General features: G+C 45.7%; 2 protein-coding genes across 2 annotated transcripts in view; one reads left to right on the forward strand and one right to left on the reverse strand.

Annotated features, from left to right (window-relative positions):
• The window catches only part of LOC119651727, a 118,763-nt gene extending 110,260 nt beyond the window's left edge, over positions 1-8,503 (reverse strand). The window contains exons 1-2 of the mRNA XM_038055454.1: positions 8,318-8,503; positions 7,519-7,859 (exon numbers count right to left, since the gene is read on the reverse strand). Coding sequence (XP_037911382.1) covers positions 7,519-7,859; positions 8,318-8,381 — 405 coding nt within the window. The 5' untranslated portion in view covers positions 8,382-8,503. The remainder of the gene's footprint in view (positions 1-7,518; positions 7,860-8,317) is intronic.
• LOC119651725 overlaps positions 1-23,900 on the forward strand; it is a 613,458-nt gene that overhangs the window by 531,911 nt on the left and 57,647 nt on the right. The window contains exons 8-9 of the mRNA XM_038055449.1: positions 18,132-18,196; positions 18,695-18,857. Coding sequence (XP_037911377.1) covers positions 18,132-18,196; positions 18,695-18,857 — 228 coding nt within the window. The remainder of the gene's footprint in view (positions 1-18,131; positions 18,197-18,694; positions 18,858-23,900) is intronic.

Here is a 23,900-nt window from a genome sequence, read left to right on the forward strand (position 1 = left end):
GTCAAAAGTCATCCTTGGGAAGTCGGAAAGGCGGAAGGTGTAGAAATTGGAATATCGTCGGAAACTATAGGGAGCACGCAGTTTGACAAATAATGCACAAAGTGTTGAATGAATGAAATGGGGTACCAGTCAGGAATCATCTGAGCAATCAGCCGTCTATACACCATTCGCTATTAGGTTTGAGGACCAAAAGGAGTGGAGACCATTCTTAAGAAATTGTCCAAACTCTTTCCATCCAACAGGGAGCTGCTGGGGTGATAGAGGGCGCACCTTCGAAAAGATTGTGGAACTAGTAGTGTTGATGTGGACAGACCTGGATGTGGACATCATGCTTAACTGACTAAGAGAGACTACATTTGGTGGTAATGTTGCGATATTTTTGGAGGAGTCGACGAATGCGTGGATCGGCAACGTCCTCAAAAATAATAGAAAAAGTGTTATTGTTCGAGCGGGTTAAAATTTTCCCTGGCTTGGATGAAGTAGAGTTGCACATCTGGTGCTCTTTGTGATTCGTATCAACGAATATCTCAAATCCAAAATTTACTGCGATGTCGTCCGCCCTGTGCCCTCTATGATTCTGAGTGTAAGCCGACTATAAAAACAATGAACGCGTCTCGTGGAAACGGAGTAGAGAATATTGCGTTGGAAGAGTGGCGTAACAGGCCATGGCCACATTGAAATGAGGATTTCCGCGATCATTATGTAGTTGCACCGATTGTAGAAAAATTGCCGGAGAGGTATCTTTGATTTTGTAGACATACAGTTTGCACTTATGAGAATTTACTTACTAACATTGGTTTGAACATCGAAGTCAATGGGGGACGACCAAAAGGGCGAGCGAAACAATGATGACATGATACGTTGGATGGTGACTTGAAAGCTTCGCCACTGCGCCCAGACCAGGCCTTCTAAATGGGGCATAGGCTGAAGAAGAAAAAAAATTTGCAACTTGAATATGTTAGAGCTCTTTACAGACTGGCAGGTGCTAGACGAGGTCGCACTGTCAGATCACCGATACCTAGAATTCAATCTGACTATTGCAGGCAACAGTCTGTAATACTCAGACGGAATCATAGGAAAATAGATTGGACAAAGTTCGAAGAACTTCATGGCAACCTGATTAAGGACTCCTTTGACGATAAACGATCAATTCGGAACTTAGAACAGCACACTTCTAGAGTGCTATGCGTTTGCCCTATTTCCCAAGGCACACGCAATAAAACTGCTTGTTTGTGGAACCGTGAATTGCAAAATCTAAGGAAATCAACCATACCACATATAAATCGTTTTTATAAAAGCGATAAGGATGAAAGCTAATTAAACTTCTGGTACTCACAGCGTGAATGTAAGAAACTCGTCAAGTCGTCGATAAAAATAGACTCCTGTGGAAGACACGAGTACTGCGAGAAACTGGAAAGCAAAAGAGAGAGAGAGAGAAGAAGGCTGTGGAGAGTCTTTAAAGGGATGAGTTGACGAAGTCTTTTAGAAAATTGGATGGTACTGTCATATCTTCCAGAATTAAATCAGTATAGGCTCTCTTGGAAGTACAACATTCGGGAGAATAGGTGATAGAAGTTGAAGGAGAGAGTTGCCGGCTCCTGCAATCCTTTCAGCATGAATGGATTCCAAAGGGAATTGGAACACTACAAGAGTCGTTGTTACTAATGAAAAAGTGAAAGCTCCAATACTGTCTTTTGAATACTTTAAAGCACCTGCCCTGGATGGCATATGTCTAGCGATGGTTAGAGAGGATACAGGGCACCTCGAGCGACTGCTAAGAAATACTTTCCTAACATATTTTGCCTGTGCTACTTGCCCATATCTCGCCAGGAGTTTAAGGTAGATTCCATACCGAAGCCTAGGAAAGATAACGAACATATGGCTGCATGCTGAAGTCGATGTCAATCGCTGCCTAACAGCAGAAGCCAACGAAAGGCTGCTCCCAAAGAGGTGTGCTATTGCCACTTTTGTGGAGGATGATAATCGGTATGTTGATCGACCCGCTACAATGCGAACTGCAAAAATTGCCAATCAACGCCCAGCTTATGCTGATGACATGGCTGTGTTAGCAGCTGATCGAGATCTCGGAACGTTGTATAGAAATGTACAATGCGCCGTTGTTGTGATTGACAGTTGGTGTCTCAGGCATGGACTTTCAGTAAATCTGAAAAGATCATAATGGTATTATTTACAAAAAAGAGGGAATTGGACGATCTGATCGCCAGCTTTCCACTACCTAAGGCCGTTAAATGCCTTGGAAGGTTCTTGGGCATTGTAAGCTTCTACTGTCGTTTTCTCGAAAAGCCGCTCACCACGAGGCCTTCGTTAATGCCTTCATATTAGGTCCTAAAACAAATGGTCGTGGGAGATTGTGAGGTTTCCAGTAGCTTATAGATGCTACACTTTTAGCATTCCCTCAACCGAATGCACCTCCAGCCTAGTGTTCTTCGATGCATCTGACATCGCCTTAGGCTACCGCTCTTCTTTTCGAAGCAGTTAAATCCCTCTCAACAAAACTGAAGCACCTAAGACAGTATACTATTACTTACGTATCCTCCCAATTTGCCTTACGGTAGAAGCCCCACAAAACCTCCCTCGCCAACTTCGGACATCCAACATATGTCTGGTAAAGACAGTTTAGTCGCTAACACTTTGTCCCTCTTTGAGATCAACTTCCCAGCCGCAGTCGATATTTTGAGAATCGCTGCAACACAGTCGGACTTCAAATGCGCGTTCAAGGAGTTTCCTATCTTTCGCACCTTCCTCGCCAAATCTCCGCAAATAGACTTAGGCCATATATACTGGCCCCTCCTCATATGAAAGTATTTAGCTTAGTGCCCGATCTTGTGCTAACTTGCATTCAGTCTAGTCACTAACAAGTACTTCGGGTCGTCCGTGAACAAGGGCGTTATTTCTTGGACCAGAGAGTGCATCGCAAACCAGAGGTGAAAGGTCATTACGAATCTCAAAAAGGCGGTAAGAGTATTCACTAGATCGACCAAGCATTTCCACATCATACAACGCGACGTTATAGGCATTTTGCGAGACTCGTACGGCTTCAATTATTGCGACTGTATATTCCCTTAGGCGAAAGCGGAGGCTCTCTGTGAAGAGTGAATTTCGCGCTTTGGTTTCGAATGCAGTTCCAATTTGCTCTCTTTTCGGGAAGCTTCTCGATTTCAAACAACTGCATACAATGCACAGTCCAATGGTTCCAAATTCCAGGTCTTCCCTTCGGTTTCACTTAGCCCCCAACGAAAAGTTTGCTAAAAGCCCTACTGGCATGGTGTACGGGTGAACCTGCGACCCTCCGGCGACTTGATCCTCGTCAAAACAGTTTCGGAGAGATCGCAAGGCCGTCTCCAAATTGAAGCAACATCCGCCTTCATATCACACGCAGCCAGTTGTCAGCACACCAAAGGAATTCTACATCCACATCCTAGTGGGGACTGTTGCCACTTGGAGATTGTTGCAGCCACCATACAAGGATCCCGATAAGGTCCTCGAGCGTGAAGGGCAATTATTGAGTTTGGACGTTGGAGGCAAGCTCAGAGGCTTTTCTTAGCAAGACTGAAGTCGCCACGTCAAACGTCACTGGAAGGAAGTGTTAAGGAACGTGGGTTTTGATTCCGCAAGTCAATATTTGCGACTGAGTTACCTCACAACTGGTTGTCTCGCCAAAACCCCTTGGTTTTGGCTGGAGGCGGAGTGCTGTAGTAAAACGATAGTTGGGATCCGCTTCAGATATCTAACTACTTCATACAAAGAGCGTGCCGGACATGTCAGCAACTAAGACCGCGTGCTCCGCGCCCTTCGGACACGCTGACAACCGAAAAAAGGCGCAAGCGGCCATGAGGTCAACCAGAAGCTAATCGGCGCGGTCGAACAGATTCTCTCGGAAAGTAACATTGAAACAAGAGTTTCCAGATTATAGAGTGGAATCAAATCGGGGTGCATTTTGTTCACGACTTGTCGCGAAAAGTGGCAAATGAGTAACACCACAAGATCCTCACTTAACACACAAGTCGGGAAGAGCACCCCCCAGAAGCTCGGATGGCAATAGTTTTCGGCATGTAGCCGGAAAGGCCCAGATATCCAAAAATTTCTGGTAATCATCGACGAGATTAAGTCTTATAACGAACCTAAAAATAACGATTGGACTCCCGCAACAGCACGCTGTCGGACTACCAACGAAACACCTCCCTATCATCAGAGAACTAGCCTGGAACCGTTTGACACATTACTTCAGGTTACCCCTCCCGCTCTCCCAGCTTTAGGAGCCTTCAAGTCAAGGAATTCCTTTCACCATCGGAAGTGGAGGAGAGGAGGGGAGTTGTGAGCTCAGGGGACTCCTTACCGTCCGATCTCTCCGCCGGTCGAGTTCAATCTTTTTCGCAATAAGAAGAGCCCGAACATAATGCGCAATACGATTCCAGCTGCCAGCGTTCCTCAGCATCTCTCTGACAATGTTGTCTGGAGAGACCTCCCCTGTGTCTGCATAAAGCTGCTGACGAAAGCCGTCCCACCTCTCGCAAGAAGAAAAGGTCTGTTCAGCGTCGTCCGCCAGTCCATTGCAAAACACACAATCAGGTCGCGCCTTCCTGATGCTGTGCAGGTAAAACTGAAAACCCCATGCCCACTTAGAAGTTGAGAATGAAAGTAATCAAACTCACCGTGCGTTCGGTTCAACTACGGTTCTAATTTGTCGATGAGGCTCGCAGTCCACCTGCCCCTTGGCTCATTTTGTCAAGAAAATTACCACTCGGTAAGGGTGCGTTGGCGTTCTTCACGGGCAACCACTTCTCTTAAGTTCTCACCCTTACGGCGGTAGATAGCTTTACGCTCCTTGGCAAGGAGGGCAACGGGCATCCCTCCCGCGATCACCATCACATCCGGTTCGGAGACACTGCGATAAGCAGACGCCACTCGCAAAGCAAGGCGTTTGCGATGCACCTCCTTGCCAAGGGCATCAGCCATACCTCCGCACCATAGAACAGAAGCGACTGCGTTGCTCTTATAAGGAGATATCCCCTAGTTGATTTAGGGCCCCCGACATCTGCCATCAGCCGGCTCCGCCTGCAGCCCTGTCCGCTGCTGCTTTAATTTGCTCGAAGAAGCATAGAACCAAGGTATTTAACCGCTGGTTTTGACTCTATAGTCGCCGATCGATATGGGACGCAGAGTCGGGATTCTCTTTCTGATCAAGATGACTACTTCGGTTTTTTCCAGCGCAGGGTTGAAACCATGAGCAGTTATCCATCCGCATACCCGTCGCATCAATATGCCAAGTCTGCTTTGCGCCTGTTCAACAGTGCTTCCGGCAACAAATGCCGCAGCGGCGTCTGCATAACCGACCAGGCGTGACTCTTCAGCAGACTATCGTAGGAAGCGTTTCAGAGGTCCGGCCCTAGGATGGATCCCAGTGCTACTCCCGACGTGATTTCCATCCTCCTTTGGCCCTCTAGCGTCTCATAGAGCAGAGACCGGTCTTTCAGATAATCCCTCAATATCCACAAGAGATAGCTTAGCACATGAAAAGAGTTTTCTAATGTGCCAAGCATATCTGTCCATCTTACGGAATTGAAAGCGTTTCTGACATCAAACGTTATGAGGAGCACTGTTGGTCGAGACCGGCGGCTATGTGCCTCGGCTCGATGAACCGCATCTATGACCTCCATAACAGCATCCACTATAGATTTCCCTGTTCTAAACCCGAACTGCCTTGCGGATAAGTCCCGGGCAGCGCGGATTACTTTAGCAAGTCTACTCCTGATGAGCTGCTCGAGCACTTTTCCGACCGCGTCAAGCATACACAGTGGCCGGTATGCAGTAGCGAGCTCCGTGTCCCCTTTACCCTTACTGATCAATGCGAATCTGGCCACTTTCCAGCGACAAGGAAAAATGTCCTCCTTCAAGCAAGCGTTGAACATTTCAAACAGCAATTCTGGCCGTTGGCGGCACACCAGTTTGTAAACTTCATCCGGGATGTCATCAGGGCCTGGAGCCTTCTTATTTTTCATAGTGAAAACCGCCTCTTCGATCTCTCTCACTGTGAAAAGGGGGCAATCCTCGACGCTTTCCGCGCTATTTACATCAACCTATACAGGGTGTCTGAGGAACAATGTCCGCACAATGCGGTCCATCCTGTCGGTACTTAGTATGGTGGGCTTCCACAAAGCCCCTATTTTCTGGGTGACAAGCTTATAGCTAAGTTCGCATCCTCATTCACCTTATTAACAAGGTTCTGCCAGTCGCGAGCTTTGCTTTTATTTATAGCACTGCGGAGTCTCCTTTTTGCTGATCTATATTATGCCTTTATTGCATAGGCCTCCTCGTTGGTATGTAAACGTTGTGCCAAACGGCGGAGCTTATGACACTCTCTCCGTAAGTCGACAATTTATGGTGTCCACCAGTACATAGAAGGCTTGTCACGGCTGAGGCCCCTCCCTGGACATGGAAGCCTCACATGCCGTCGTTATCAGGTTCATCATTGAATTTACGACGGTGTCAGCCGAAAATCCACGGACCTCTGGAAAGCAACCGGAAAGACTTCGAATCCCTAAAGAAACATAAAAATAACGACCTCTTGAGGCAAACTAACAAACGGACAGGAAGAAATACTCTACTCTACCAGATAGAGCAGAAATGAGGCTTAAGAACCCATAATCGCGCAAACCAAAACTAAGGAAATAAGATATAGATGTATCTCTGTGTAATACATTAAAATCAAATTGGTAGTCGGAAAAGACTATCTTCCATATGTTCACCTGGTTGGACCCCACGTTGGGCGCTATTTGTAATCAACTAATAAAACTGCGTTTAGCTGCAAAACTCATCACTCCAAGGGCCTGTCCTCATTATGAATTGAGGCAGGAGGGACATCGGATGAGAATGCTATCTTCCTTACCGATTGCGGCATCAGGCGTTCCGACTTCTCATACCCGATCGAAGTGGTACAGTCCCAACGCACCAGACACATGAGATGTTTGGTAATGACAGCTTGACGAGCACAGAGACGTACGTGTGTTGACAGGACACTTCAATAGAGATGCACTTAGTTGTGGATGGTCAACTGTCGCTAATTTTTCTTTAGGTTTTGGTGGAGCTCTTTACTCGAAGTTAACCATGGTCAACCCCGATGAGTACTTCGGTTACCCCTCGATTTCAAAAGCGTCTGGCACCATTGTCAATCCAAGGAAGGTAACTGAAAGAAAGACCTAAACTTTCGATATGTGTACCTACGATAAAATCATGGAATATATAGTTCAAGTGGTCCTCTTTTATGAGATCGTAGTATCTCTAAGATGTTAGGTCGCAGGTTGCAGGTTCTATGGACTCACTCAGAAAGTGAATTGCATTCAAATTTTGACTAGTGTTCAACTTGTCTGTCACCCTACTGTCAAGCAAACTAACTTGCTTCCTTCCCACCTCACCTGCATACATAACCAAATAGTTGTATCTATTAAACCCCCAGTTGAGCATCATCACCATAGTCATCTGCAGCACAAGAATCCTTACCTTTTCCATTGGAATCAACACGTCCGCACTACTGCTCTTTTGTTCGTTATTCGGAGTCCGAGTGGCTTTGACACGTCCTCCACCACGACCAGCTTGACCTACTCCCCCACGTCCATAGCCACGTCCTGCTCCACGTTTTTGCTTTCCGGCATTCTTGTCACGTAGCTCGACCTCAAGACGAAGGACACCATTGTTATCAGGAAGATTGATGTTCAAGTTGTTGCCTCCACCACCGCCACCGCCATGACCGTGCACCCCATTGACACCCCCGATTCGTTGTCTAAATGGCGAAAGTTCATTGTTATCCCATTGTTGCCCCAGCTCCTGCTGCCTTTGCTGACCTGTTTAAAATTTTAATCAAATTAAGCCCAGGGTTGTTATTTGAGGAAATAAGTGAGGTCTTTTTTTCGTTTTAACTCTAAATTCTCATCTAGGATTCTCCGTGGTCGTATGGCTTGTGTCCTTGCTCGTGTTCGGGGCTGAAAGTCGAGTTAAGTTTTTGAAAATATTACGCAGATGATTATCGTGTACTTTGTACCCATTGAAACAATCTTACGTGACGACAGAACGTTGGGAGTTTGGTGTGAAAGTTTCCTTGTGGAAAGGATCCACTTAGGAGGGTCAGTAATTATGGACAAAAGAAATTTTGAAAGAAGACTCGAGTGTACACGTCCTGACTCTGAATAGAAAGAGTTCATTCCTTGAAATTTCATCGCATTTTTTTGCTATTTTGTGGTCAGAATGATGCACCGACACGGGCGAGTCCTAATTGAGTTTACCAGTATTCCAGTGTACATACCCTTTGCCAGCTCAGTCTCAAAATTTGATGTCGGCACCACTATCAGGAACACAACTCCGGGCATCTTTCGCAGATAATTATTGGAGGAGCAGAGAAATGCACATGCAGCAACTGCAACCACTTAATTAAATGCGAATTTATCTTTGCAATTGTTGTTCCGAACAGCACCTCAGATACTGATGCAACCGATGACCGATGCAAGTGAGCAAATGCAATTAAAAAACGATACGATCTGCACTTATTGCTCCTCGTAAGCTAATTAATGTGGGGCTGCTAAAAAGACGGCGGACGTCTCACACTGCAAGCGTCTTCGCTTGTTAGATAGATTGTGTGATTTAGGTTTTTTCTAAGCCACAGAACATATCTTCTACTGGGAATTCTAGCGCGAAAATCAGCCCACCGTATCCGGATCTGGGCGAACGAGTTGAAAATAAACAAGAAGTGAACAGCACCAAGAAGTATCTTAACTCCAACTCCAAAGCAATTGGAATACAATAGATTCCACACGGAAGACGAGTTGTTGCTGACCATACCACAAAGATCCTGGGAAAAAAGCAACCACAAAACTTGGTCCCATCCAAACTTCAACCATATAAATGTAACCAGGTCAAGGGAAAAACACCGAAGGTCCTTTTCCCTTGAAAATTATTTCCCAGCGGTTTCGAGAATCAAATACTGGAAAAGAGTCCGCTTGATCCCACCGGAGTCCCAGGCACCTGCTATTTGCCCATGAGGTTGGCCAGAGTAAAAACAAAATACAGGAAACCCAACAAACTACCGTCAAAGATGCGTGAAAGTGCCCAAAAAACAACAATCAAAGTTTCATGAGAGTCTCGATGATTATCCTGGAAGCATAGCAAATAAAAAAGGATTCATTGAAACTTTTCCTGTCTCAGCCCCGGTATTGAAGCAACGCACAGACACCCTCTTTATGAATAGCTTGCATGATACCTGGATGATCCCAGCGTCAAGAGGACACTCACATAAAATTGAAAGGGCTCGAAACAAACCACCAGGACTAACTTGACCATAATTTATGATCCTAACCTTTTACTTTTGATGAAAGAGCAATACAGACACATGTAGTGCCATTAATTACACAAGTACAAGTTAAACAAAAGGATTTCCCATGCTGAGAAGTTTTTTTGTGGGAATGGCCAAAGCCTGAAATATATTCAAGGAAGTTTTTGGTCAGGACGCACAACATACACCCAAGTTTTCATGTGAAAATTGAAATATGTTGTGGTTTGCCCATTCCTTGCTCCCAGGATGGATTCAGGAAGTGTATGCGGATGTGAGCATTGGCTAAAGTATATGAATTAACACCTGATGACTGACCATTCGAACTTTGCTGCAACCACAAGGATATTTTCACGTATGTTGTAGCTCGGATAATAAACTTCCATCCAGCTGGATGATTGTAAGTGGATAGGGGTGCGAAGCATTGAGTTTTTCTGGCACTCAATGAAATCTGAGAACTATGACTTCTTGATTACCAATGAATGCCAGTAGCTTCGAGCCTTGAGGAATCAGTACCTCCAAGGAGATGGAGGAATCTAATTATATATCGTAGCTCAATATCCATTCACGCTATCCTTATAAAATGTTCGATTCTAAGGAGCAAAGGGAGATGGTCAAAGTAATGGACAAATCGAACCACGGCAAAGTTTCCAGGCGTATGAAAAGCCCAATAAATACTGCACTATTTCTAAGGCTTCCTTCCGTTGAAGGATTCAATTTAGGAGCAGGATTCAAAAACACGATGAGCTCGCATATCATTGACTGAAAGGATAATGCAGCCGAAAGTTAATCTTATTAACCTTCGAGGGAACTCAGCTATTATGTTTGTTATGAATACCTATTAAGGCTTTGTAGCTGGAAAGGTGGCAACTGTGAATACCCACGCATACATGGAATTCTACATGGAATATAAGGGGAGTCTATATACACGCAAAAGGGGGTCTAATTTTTCTTCACCGAATATGGTCATGCGCGGTATCAAATGAAAGGTCTCGATTAGTACTTTGCATAGCTGGTCTCACATTCGACATTGAATGCGCGACAAGGGAGGGCTAAGAAATGGTCCTTTATTTTACTTCAGTGCAAAGGCTTTAAGTGTCAGTAGCACGCGAAAGTGACTTGACTGCTCAAATATTTTCATATTCGGAATACACAAAACATTTCATACTTGAAGCCTCTAGCTTCCGGTTCAGACAGGCTCCTTCGTCAAATATTGTTCGGTAAGCACAATAACTCCACAAACAAAACATTATTAAAAGTGGTTCACTGCCTGCCTAACTCTCTTTTTCCTTTTTTCCGGAGATAGAAAACGTCAAAAGACACTTGCACTTATCTTCCAGTGAGTGTGATTTTTATTCATTGAAACTATCCCTGACTTCTGTCCTCTACCCCACGGAGGCGGTAGCTAACTGGCAGTGGCCGCTACATAATTATTATGGTGAGATCAAAGAGGCAGAGTCCAGCTGACCTAGATCCGTGCAGCTAGAGTCGGTAGCCTGGTTTTAACTAGAAATGGGCAATCGGAAAGGTAGCGCCTGAGAGTTTCTCCCTCTTCTCTTCAGCTTCAGGAATGCAAATTCTAGAGTACGCCGAGTCTGCACCATGGCCCCCTTATAGGTCAGTGTCTGAAGATGCAACCCTTGACTTTCGCCACTGGGACACAGACTGTGTCCACCGAAGGGCTACCAACCTGGAGGATGTCGCCATTGAATACAAGGCCTTAGCGATCGCTTGGCCGTCGTTCAGAATGGCTTTGCCACGCCTAGGGCTCAGATCATCCCCCAGCCAAGGACAGACTTCCTCTATCGCCTGTACTTTTGCGTGCAATACACTGGCGAATCCAATATGTATCCCGGAAGACTCCTGCAGCCACTACACAAACATTTTCTATCCGTCAGTGAAGAATACCTTGTCATAGCCTTGCAATACTTCGCTAGTCTTCTACTTTCCCTGGTTGGAAAGTCCACAGCAAAGTTTCTTGTGAAGTACTTTGCGTGTGGCATAGTCCATGGGGAATACCCACATTACCCAAAGTACAAAGTCTAGGATGTTATTATGGTCGTAGGGCCTCGCTGTTCAGTATGCAGACTGACGTAGTCTGACAGCACTGCACCCTACAGCTTATTAAATGTGAAGGTATAGCGAAAAGAGTTGTGGAAGTACATTGAGAGCATCCGCCGGGCAGGACTGGCTAACTAATAGCACCTGAACAGGCTGTTCTTTGAATTCCATTAAGCCCCATTCTATTATACTTTTTTGTCAACGTCTGTCACCATATGCTAGAACCGTACGTTAAAATGGGACGTACCACTGATGTGCACATCCTGAGAAACACACTAAGCCAACACCATTTCCTTGCAAAGATCCTCTTGCAGACATAGAAAACTATACAATCCTTCTTAACCCTCAGTTCTATGTTGGATCTCTAATTTAACTTCAGATCCAGGATTATACCGAGATACTTTACATTAGAGGAAAGAACCATTCTTTGTTCACTTAGCCGGGAGAGGCGGACTGCAGGTACCTTTGGTTTGGTGGTGAATAAGAGGGAAACATCCCTGGCACCAATATCATACGCACCACTTTTATCCCGTTCCTGTCCAATATTCGCAAAATTTCATCCTTCACTGTTAACCAGTGTACGGGAAAGGTAGCGCCTCTGTTAACAGCCCTAGTCAAGTGGTTGCCTCCCAAATCCGACTGGATTATCCTGGTTCCTAGCCTACTCCTCCAATCCAATACTGGTTAAAGCTTCCTTGATAGCGTTGGTACTAACGTTGCTGAATGCACCCTCTATATCCAGGAAGGACGCTAGACTACACCGCTTGCATTGTAGTGACTACTCAATGGTCCTAATTACCACGTGAAGACGGTTTCTGTGGATTTTCTTTTGAGGTAGGCGGGACGGAACTTAGACAAAAGCATTCTCTCCATAACCATCCTTAAATGGATGTCCAGGATGCACTCTTGGGCCTTCAACAGGAAAGAGGTGAGGCTGATTGGTCGGAAGTCCTTTGCAGAAGCATGGCCGCAACTGCCCGCTTTCCATATGTAAACCACGCGGACGTGCGTCCAAGACTGTGGTACGTATCCGACTTAGAAAATGGCGCTGTCTACATAATCGTCCTTAAGTGGATGTCCAGGAAGCTTCAAAATGAAACAGATACGCCTAATTGGTCGTAAGTCCTTCGCGGACTCTTGATCGCACCTGCCCGCTTTCGGTATGAAAACCACTCGTGCATCCCAAAGAGCTGCAGCTCCAATAACTCTTGGCAAGCCACAGCACAATCCTTTCTTGCAGATTCTGTAGCATGACTGGGATTGTGCCTTTTGGCTCCGAAAATTTATATACGGAGAAACTGTTTATAGCCAAGCCAATTTTACATTCCAATCCAGGCTCTGGCTTGCATTCTCCCCACTGGCGAAGAAGTACGTCTGCACTTGCAACTAGAAGGTTTCACCAGAACATTCCGTTCAGGTACCGTCTGACTTTTTAAGAAAGGATGGGCTCCTATGTTCCTTTGAAAGAATCTTACTGAACCTGTTGCCAGAATTGGTGCTTTCAATGTTCTGACAGTAATCCAACCAGGATCGACTCTTGGCAGTCTCGATGGCCGACTTACACTTCTTCAGGCAGTTATTGTATGGCTGCCTATATTTGTGTCTGTAGCATATATTGAAGATGCCCTGGTCAGGTTCCTGAGGCTGGACATCTTCATTCCACCAGGGTGGTAATGTCCTCTAGATGTATTTAGTAGGGTACGGAACTTTGAAAGCGGTTTCCAATACCTTTTCCAAAGCCCCGATTTTTTACTCCAGTTCGTCAGTCATGCCAATCCCACCAATTTGCGCACCGGAGAATTTGTTCTTAATAAATTTCTTCCAGTCGATCATCCGGTTTCTGAAAGGATATCTGACCCCTGAAAAGCGCGCAAAATCCTCCTGGCTAGGAGACATATACTAAGTCATGATCAGTGCCTCTTCTATTGTTTAATACATTTGCTTTGGAGCCCTTTAAAGATTCAGCTTACTTCGATCAAGGGCTCCTGCATTAGTGCCTCGTCGATGTCTTCCTCTAGGAAGAAGACCGGCAGATTAGCTGAAGCTCACTTCGAGTATTCCAGATTTATCTGCACATGATTTGCTTGCGTAAGGGGGTTCGTCAGTCCCCGTCGGACCATCGATCTTTATCTCCCTCAACAGCTCGTTAGCGGCTTCGAGTGGATCCAGGCCATCGCCCATTTTCGCGGAACGTTCCCTAATGCGAGCCGCGTTTTGTAATCCATCTTTTCCAATGTCACTGAACAGTCTCGATTTATACATAGGAGAAAAGGTTGCTCGCCTGGGGTTTCTCCTCCTTGGTAACCATACAGCCGTCCATACAATCCAGGGGTTTTGAAAGACCAAGGATTGGAAGAGCGTGTCTCTATCTATACGGATCTTGAGAAATCAGGTATGAGCGACCATTCTCTCGAAGATTTCGTCGTATGGGATGACTTTGAGCTTTACGCTCTCCCAAGCTGATCTCAACGACACACGAACCGATGAAGTTCCTGGTGAATTGATCCTCGTATCCAATAACATGGAATCCGTGGACCACTTGAGAGGAATCGAAGCAACGGATAAACCGCCCCCCCCTCAACACGCCTTCTGCTCGTTTACAGACGAGATCTTGACTGCCTAACAGAAAAGAACGAAGTAGAAGAGGCATCAAGAGCTATTGTCCGGAGGTAAAGAATGCCCGATTGGTATCACCTCTGCAAACTTCCAAGGCCAAAAAATCGCTGTGGTGGAAGTTTCCGAGCAATATGTGAAAATGCTTCTTAAAAGCGGACCCACGACAACATTCTGGCGCCCAGGCTGCGAGTGAAGCATCCCCGACGAAACCTTTACGTCAAAATCACTGGTGTCGCTGGTGGACAGGTGGTGGAGGTGGAATTCAGTTAGGAAATCATCTAGATAACGACGACCTGCGGAGATGCAAGCCTTCTATGTGGACGGTGGAAATTGCCGATCTCCGGGTGGAGTATAACAAACTCCGCCGTTTGACACAACATTGAAACGACCAAAAAAAGTATTTGCCACAATAACAAAATATAGATCAACTAAAAGGAGACTCCGCAACACTGGTACCAGGACCTGGCCGACGAAGTGAAGTGGGATCCGTAGGCACTCGGTTACATACTGGTAACCCGAAAAATCAGGGCTTTTCCGAAACACTGTTCACTTAAGGCCGAGAGGTTGACTGCAATGCTCGGGCACTCTTCCCTGCGCATGCCGTAAGATATGATAACAGCAGTTCGGAGAGCGCCAAAGACCGCCCACTTTTCCCTATACAGCAGTTGGAACAGGCAGTCCTCTCTATGAAAAGCAAGAAAGCGCCAGGGCCCCATGGTATCCCGGCACAGGTGTACAAACTGATGCTCCAACATCGGCCAGATCTACTGGTCGGCACATTCAACACTTGCCTGAAAGGAGACATTTTTCATTCTCAGTGGAACGTGGCGAGATTTACGCTGAGCAGCAAAGGGAAAATCAATCCTAAACTGTCGTCTGCATATCGACCACTTGGTGCTCTTGACACTGCCCTCACGGCACTTCAACTTCAGAGCAGAGAGATCCACAGTGAATGCTGTCATACAAATTGTGGATGCCATTCATCAAGCTGAAAGATACCACTCCCGAGCTGGACGGGGGCGCTCCTCGTAACGCTTGATGTCGGAAATACCTTTAATTTCGTAAGATGGGGAGATATTCTAGGCACATTAGACAATACTTTCCACTTGTCAAGCTATTTCTTAGGAAGATTGAGGGACTAGCTGAGGAACCACTCCTTTCTCTATGAGACACTAGAGGCTCAAAGGAAGATAGAGGTCACATCGAAGGTAGCACAGCGATCCATCCTAGGGCAGGACCTATGGCAAACACTGGGGGTCATACGTCTAGAAGGTGACGTCTTTTAATGAGTATAACGCAGTCTGTTCTGCTTTATGTCGCTGGGGCATATACAAGCGCAAGAGAGAAGAGCCAATGGAGATTGTTGCTTGTGAAGAACGGCAACGTATATTAAACGAGTGGTAACTCTCTTGGCAAAATGAGGCTAAACGCGGATGGCCTGCGCAGCTCATTGGCAACTTACGAGCGTGGCTGAATCAGGAGCATGATGAGACCTCACCCGTCAACTAAGGGGGCATGAATGTTTTCAGTCTTACCTGCACAACATTATGTGTTTTGCAATAGGGCTGCTCTGCATCAACTGACAGAGGTACTACGGAATGCCATAGAAACAAAAGAAATTGCACTGTGCGCGCTTTTTTGGATATCGAAGGAGCATTTGACAACACATCGCACACAGAGATATAAGATGCCCTGAGCCGCAAAGGAGTGGGAAACACTCTGGCATTCTGGATGGGCACAATTCTAGAAAGCAGGCAAATAGCGGTACCGACATGTACAAATTTTATTATCACTACTCAAGACTGTTCACAAGGGGTACTATCGCTTATGTGGAGTATGGTAGTGGGTGAGCTCCTGGACGTGTTAACAAATACTGAAATACAAGTCCAAGGGTACGCGGACGACATTGTTTTAATCTGTAGGGGCAAATATGAAGATATCCTATGTGATAGAATCCAAACTGGACTGAGGGTTACTAGGTGGGACTGCGGATCAACCCCGCCAAAACCACCATAGTACCATTCACTAGGAGGCGTAAGCTTGATCACCTGAGTGCCATAACATTACATGATATGGAGGTGAAACGAGAGACAGAGGTCAAATATTTGGGAATTACCCTAGATCCAAAAATTACTCTGGAAGACACATGTCGGAAACACTTGTCGAAAAGCCACGAGGGCTCTGATGACTTGCAGATCCCTAGCAGGGAAAAAATGGGGTTGCAGCCCGAAGATGCTACTTTGGATATATACTGCAATAGTAAGGCCAATGATTACCTATGGAGCGGTAATCTGGGCAGAAAGAACCGAACTCAGCACACAAGCCAGGGAATTACATAAGCTCCAAAGGCTGGCATGGGCGTGTATCAAGGGGGCAATGAGGACATACCCAACGGCATCCCTGGAGGTCCTTCTGGGATTAACCCCTCTCCATCTGAACATACAGATGCAGGCAAAGAGGGCAATATTCAGGATAGCCGGTAGTATGAGTGAGGCGAGGAGCTGCCTATATCGAAGTAAAATTGATATTCTTTCAAGGCGGTATCCCGAATTACTGATACCAAGGGATAACATGACAACGAGGTTTCACTTCAAACACGTTGGAGTAACATGGCAAACTGGGAGAGCGTGGCTGCGACATACGGCTTGAACCAGCAACTGATTACTTGGTACACTGACGGATCCCTCAGAGCAGAGAGAGCGGATGCCGGAGTCATTGGTCGAAGGAAAATGTACTTGGAGCCAATGGGCAAGTACACTAGCATATTCCAGACGGAAATATACCCCATAGACAAATATGCCTCCTTCAATCTGCTAAGGAACTATAGGGGGCTGAACATAGCTATTCTCACTGATAGCCAAGCAGCGATCAAGGCAATTTGGTCCAACCGGGTGAACTCTAAACTGGTATGGGAATGCCTTGAGAGACTGAATACACTCGGCTCGTCCAACAAGGTCTGGATACTTTGGGTTCCAGGCCATGCTGGGTTGGAAGGCAACGAGGCAGCGGACGAACTAGCCAAGAAGGGAGCAGGGACGCATTTACACGGGCCAGAATCCTTCTGTGGATTCGGAAACGGTTTCATGGCTATGAATCTAAGAAATGAAGACGAACGCTTGAGGGAACTATACTGGGCGGGCCTACCAGGGATGGAGCAATCCAGGGTGCTTATTGGGGGATACGAACCCATACGCACGAAGGATTACTTAAACCACACCAAAAAGAACCTCCGAATCATAGTGAGAATTCTCACTGGTCATTGTCGGCTGAATTATTTCCTAGGGAAGCCAGGGATATCTACGGACACTGCCTGCAGGTTTTGTGAGGAGCATGACGAAACCTCTATACACGTCCTGGGACAGTGTTACGTACGACTTCTTCTCATTGCAAAGAAGATAGAGTTCGACTAGCAGAGGGGCCGGATATCAGGGGATTCCTTGAATTAACAGTTCCCTTTCTCCTCTCCTCTGCTGTTGGCGAAAGGAATTGCCTGATCTGAAGGCGCACGAAAACTGGAGATCTCGAAGTCATGTAACTAAGTAAGGGTTACAGGTTACCGCACCTCGTCAACGAAGGATTAATTACTTGCATAGCTTACATATGATGTGATGATAATGAAACTCAAACAAAGTCTCATCAAAAATTAAATTACAAAACGGTCATTAAATTGTGTGGATGTCCTGTGCTCCACAAAGATAAAATAAAATGTCCTTATCCTATGGAAAACCAACAAATTGATAACTGACGAGTTTACGAGCAGATATCAAGTGAGTAAACATCACAACACACCCCCAAAAACGTATTTCCTAAAAAGTCATCTTTCACAAACTGCAGATTGTATCGATTACCGGAAACTCATTTGAAGTGTAACGTGGAACACCAAAAATAAAAAGCCAATCCTGAGTGTATTCCATCACTGAATGGTGACACCATAATCTTTTTATCAGTTGCTTCCAGTAAAAGTTACACACGCGCTACACAGGCACACATGTCGTCCTATCGAATATCCTTTCTGCCTCAATTCAATTAAATCACGTTACCAAGCCAGAATTTTTCCCATATTCATATTCGAGCAAGGACCTCACGCTAACCAAAAATTTCTCTTATTTCTTTGCAGGTGGCACGTTTTCTAAGGAATTCAAACGTTTCCAGCTTCTCTGATTTGGAGCTGATAAATAATTTGTGAGTATTTTATGTTCAGATTGTGTCAAAAAGTAGTTTCGAGATCAAATAATCTGTATTTTCCGCGGAATCAGTAAAACGCCTTTTAACGGCTGACAGCAATTTCAAAATTTCCAGTTCAGCACGTGGATCAATAAATGCACGTTCCAGGAAGCTGTTTGGTGCCAGTTGTGCAAAAAATTGTTAATATTAATATCAACACATATAAAGCCGGCCACAAACATTTGCCTGATTGAAAATACTCCTGTTTTCCAGTTCATGATTTTCCATCAGCAAAATTCAGTTGCCTATCCATTTTCCGAGCACCATAGCTACCTGGATCGTTATTCCTTTTTCCGTGTTTTTATTTTAATCCAGAAATGCTCCCACCCACCCCGACGCATGTGTACTTGCTCCCTAAACATGCAAAACACATGAATTGCAACCCTGCTACCCTTATCCACGCTCTGCTCTGTATATTTACTTTAAACATTTTTTTTATTTGTTTGTTATTCACAGAACGGACGGACATGATGTATCCTTTCACCTTTACGGATACAAAGGCGACTCCAACAGGATACACGAAGCTATATCACGATTGATTGAGCGCGGTCGATTGGGAAATTATACGCTAGTTTCTAACTTTTTAATATTCACGGAGAATCCACCTTTTGAATTAGAGGTAATTAAAATCAGAGAAATAATTGAATGTACAGCATCCTGGAGAGTTTCAATAGTGCCTGATGTGTAGAAGGACTTTGTACAGTTTACAGGAATAAGCGATTCATGTTATTCAATACCGCATGCATTTTGCTTATATAAATGGAAATTTTAATTACAAAATTTCAAAGAAGTCAGTGATTAAAGTACTTTTAATTACGTGGATTATTTGCCGCTTTTGATCCTGATCTTTGTAGGATCACTTTCTAGAAATGGACTCAATAGCGTATAACGTATGAATAGCGATTTTGATACCATTAGTAGCATTAGTTCGAGTAGGAACTTATCAAACTCATAAATTGTTAGGTGTTTCGTTATCTACCAGAAACTAGGACCCAATCCTTGTTCCACCGACTATTAGTGAGTGCTGTCCGTTGAGTCCAAATCCCTATATCCGAAACCCGATTATATAGACTTTTGTTTCTTGGGATTCTTCGGTTAAAACTCTATTGCTCTTGTGAGCCATCCGTCGTAGTCCTTTTTAAAGTTTTCTTGAAAACAAAGCCTTATTTAAATCGGTTCACTGTCGCATCTGGAATCCTAGGACACGCATGCCAGACTCTTACCGACTAAAGCCTCCCATATTTTGTCCACAATCTCCCCGTGGGACCACCGTTTCGATATTGCTTCGCGGGGCTGGTCAGCTCTTAGCTGATAACTTTAAACAAGCTGCTACCGCTTTACGTGGTGTTAATTGCAGTAGCTTCCCTTCTATGTCTCCGCTGTACTTTTGTTGCTTTTAGTTGCTAGTGGATCCGTTTCACCATTCCAACTACCGCGTCCCATCTTGTATTTGATTGCACCATGTACCTTATCAGATTTTCCACCATTAAACGGATATTTAGCTCTGTCCCAAGCTTTCTCCTGGAGCTTTTAAATCTGGGGCAGGCGAAGAAAACGTCTTCCGCATTTTCGGCTGTACCTTCACACGTAGAACAATCGGGTGATTCATCTAGACCGAACCTATAAAGGTAACTCCTGTATCCACCGTGTCCGGTTAAGAACTGAGTCAGATCGTAACTCGCTTCACTGTGGTTCCGCATAGTCCACATGCTTATGTCTGGGATAAGCCTGGGTGTCCACCGGCCATTCTCCGCCTGGTTCCATGCTGTTTGCCATGCAGGCAATGACCGCAAACGCTCACTTTGCTTAATTAGGATCGCTTCCTGATTTTCGTACTGACGCCTTGCCTCATCGCTTAGAATATCTACCGGGATCATCCCCACAATCGCAATCTGTCTGCCTGTCTGTCTTTTTTTTGAGGGGGTGGAAATCTTCAAAAGACACTGGCCCGGACATGCCAGCGTGTGGGATTCTTATCCACTAAAACCACCCCCGACTCCCCCAAAGCCCCGTGGAACCACCATACGGATTATATCAGGGGCAGAGTCAGCTCATTTTAGCTTGATCCCCTTTCGTCTCTACGCGGCGTATGTAACCGCGCTTTTCTAGTCTCCTCTGCCTTTCGCAGTTTTCTCTGGATAGATACGACCATGGAGTTGATCGCATCCCAGTCTTCCTGACATGCTAACATTCTTCGCACCAGATTCTCCGGTACGAGCACCTCTCCTAGAGTCTCCTCTAGGTTCTTCCTTTCCTCCACAAACCTTGGAAAGTGAAAGAATACATGCTCTGGGTCTTCTGGGACTCTATCGCAGTTTCGACAATGGGGAGATAGATACCTCAGTTTAAACTTGAGCAGGTACTTGCGATATTCTCCATGCCTCGTGAGAAACTGAGTAAGATTATAATTAATCTCACCGTGCCGTCTCTCCAAAAACTCCTTGATAGCAGGGATGAGCCTGTGTGTCCACCGACCCTTTCCCGAGCGTTCCCAACGCTCTTGCCATCTACTTAGATATCTCTCCCTTTCAGCGTTCTTCGTCTGCGATAAAGGAGAGATAGATTTGGCGTTATATATATGGGCATCATTCCAGAGACGACGAATGCTGCATCATCTGAGACAGTCCTGAATGCCGAGCCACCCTTAGGGCTGTTTTTCTATAGACTGAACTTAGTTTGTTAGCGTTAAATGTAACCTGCAATGCCTTTCCCCAAACTGGAACTACATAGAGCAGGATCTAACTCACTACTCTAGCTCTAAGCAACCTGGAAGCATGCCGTGGCCCTCCCACGTTCGGCATCATCCTTACCAGGGTCACACTTGCAGTAGATGCTTTATCATAAACATACTGCACGTGTTGCTTATAGCTAAGCTTCCCGTCTATCATCACTGCCAAGTATTTGATGGCAGACTTAGAAGTGATGATATGATTCCCAATTTGAATACCGGCGCTTGGTGATGGGGACTGCTTCCGCTTTCCCTCCGCAAGTATCACACCATAACTCTCTAGCCAACCCTTAACAGGACTGATCGCTTCGCATGAGTATAACTCAGCACCTTCGAGGTGCTTTGCGACCACAATCAGCGCTATATCGTCGACGTAGCCCACCACCGTGGCTTCCTCCGGAAGGGGAAGATTAAGTACATTGGTGTACATGATGTTCCACAGCAGTGGGCCCAATACGGAATCCTGTGGGACACCCGCGGAGACAACATTCTCCTGGGGTTCCTCATTACTGTCATACCAAAGCCTTCGTTCTTCTAAATAGCTGCAAGATAAGCGGGAATACCAATCTTCGCCAGAGATTCCCGTATTAGGTTCCAGTTGGCCGAATTGAATGCATTTCTCACACCCAGGATCATTACTATGCAATATTTGCTAGTTCTGCCCTTTCCGTGGATTGTATCTTCGGCCAAACCAGTAACCATTTTTATGGCATCAATGGTTGATCTGGTTTTACGGAATCCATACTGCCGATCTGAGAGACCTCCCTGGCTCTCAACAACCGGGAGTAATCTATTATAGATTACTCACTCTAGCATTTTGCCCACAGTGTCCAAAAGACAAATAGGTCTGTAGGAGGTTGGCTCACCTGGAGGTTTACCAGCCTTAGGCAGTAATACTAACTTCTGTCGCTTCCATGATGCAGGAAATATCCCTTCGGACATGCACGCTTCGAACCACTCAGCGAACATGTCCGGTCTGGATTTGACAGCAAGCTTCAGGGCCCTATTCGGAACGCCATCCAAACCCGGAGCTCTGTTATCTCCTATCCTAGCGCGGATCTCCAGCAGCTCGTCACTGGTGACTGGCGATATTGCCGTGTTGTTCAGAGGTCGCTAGAAGCTGTCTATGCCCTCCTCTTGCTGTGGGAATAACCCCTGGATAAGTTTTAATAAAAATGAAGGACACGTGATCTGCGGAGATAATCGGCCTCTGAATCGCTCCATCATGATTCTATAGGCGCTCCCCCGCGGATTTACGTCGGCTTCCGAACAGAGCTCCTTAAATTTTCCCTCTTCCTCCGTTGGATGTCGAACTTGAGGGTTCTGCGGGCTTCCTTATAGGCGTGCTCTTTTTGCCTTGGTCGATTCTGCCTACCGATCTCTGAGCCGCTCTTCTGCCTCGGTGACAGGCTGATTGAAGGCTGTCCAGTTCAGTATTCCACCAGTAGTTTGGTCTTCTATTGGGGAATGAGCACCTCCTAAGCATGGACACGTCACACGCTTTGACGATACATTGGGCCACATGGACAGCTCTTTCCGTAGAGGCGCCTGCTTTATGAGGTTGATCTAACCACACCTCTATAAAGGTCTCCTCATCCAGAGCTTTAGCGGACCAGCCTGACATCTTTCTCGGTTTCGGGCATGATGGTCTTCTGCCCGGTGGCTCCACCCATAGCCCAAAAAAGATTGCCTGGTGATCCCTGTGGGTGTAGTCCTTGCTGACGCACCAGGATATACCACGTGCCAGTGCAGGGATGAGAAAAGTTAGGTCTACGATTGAGGTGGGAACACCAATCGTCGCCAGAGACTTTCGTATAAGGTTGCAATTGGCCGAGTTGAATGCATTCCTCCCATTCACCAAGGTCACCACCACACAATATTTGCTGGTACAACCGCTTCCGTGAATAGCATTTTCGGCCAAAATAGTAACCATTTTGATGGCATCACTGGTTGATCTGGCTTTACGGAACCCATACTGAAAGGCCCCCTTGGCTCTCGACAAGGGAGCGCCCTCTCACCACTCCTCTTTGTTCTTGTTATGAACACCGTCACACGGGATATCCAACGTCCAGCGCCCTATGCACTGCTTTACGCAGATGATGTTTTCCTAGCATCTAATAGCAAAAATGATCTCAAGCAACTTGTCCAAAAATGGAATGATCGTCTCATGCAACATGGTCTCAATTTGAATCTGGATAAAACTGAATTTTTGACGACCGATTTTCATGAAACAAGCACAATCAGGAATTCCAGACATCCCGGTTTGCTCATAGGTCCACCAATTCTATATCCCTAAAAGCGGTCTGGCGTCCTGACATACGCCAACACTCCATCTCAGGCTGGGTCTGCCTCGTTTTTTTTTCTACCATGGATATTGCCCTTATCGGCTTTCTGGGCTGGATCATCCTCATCCATACGGATTAAATGACCCGCCCACTGCAACCTATTGTGCCGGATTTGATCCACAACTTGACGGTGATGGTATCGTTCATAGATTTCGTTGTTATATAGGCTACGGTATCGTCCATCCTTATGTAGGGAGTCAAAAATTCTTCGGAGGATTCTTCTCTTGAACGCGGTTGTGTTCGCAATTTTTCTTGCTAAGAACAGAAGTTTCCGAGGAATACATAAGGACTGGCAAGATCATTTTCTTGTATAGTAAGAGCTTTGGCCCTATGGTGAGACGTTTCGAGCAAAACAGTTTTTGCAAGCTGAAATAGGCTTGGTTGGCTGCCAACAACTGCGGATTTCATCATCGTAGCTGTTATCGGTTGTAATTTTTGACCTTAGATAGGAGAAATTATCAACGACCTCAAAGTTGTAGTCTCCCATCTTTATTCTGCCCGTTTGACCGCTGTGGTCTGATGTCATTGGTTGGCTGGTTTTTGGTGCTGACGTTGCCACCATATACTTTGTCTTACCTTCATTGATGTG

This window comes from Hermetia illucens, chromosome 3 (assembly GCF_905115235.1).
Source record: "Hermetia illucens chromosome 3, iHerIll2.2.curated.20191125, whole genome shotgun sequence".
Classification (NCBI taxonomy): domain Eukaryota; kingdom Metazoa; phylum Arthropoda; class Insecta; order Diptera; family Stratiomyidae; genus Hermetia; species Hermetia illucens.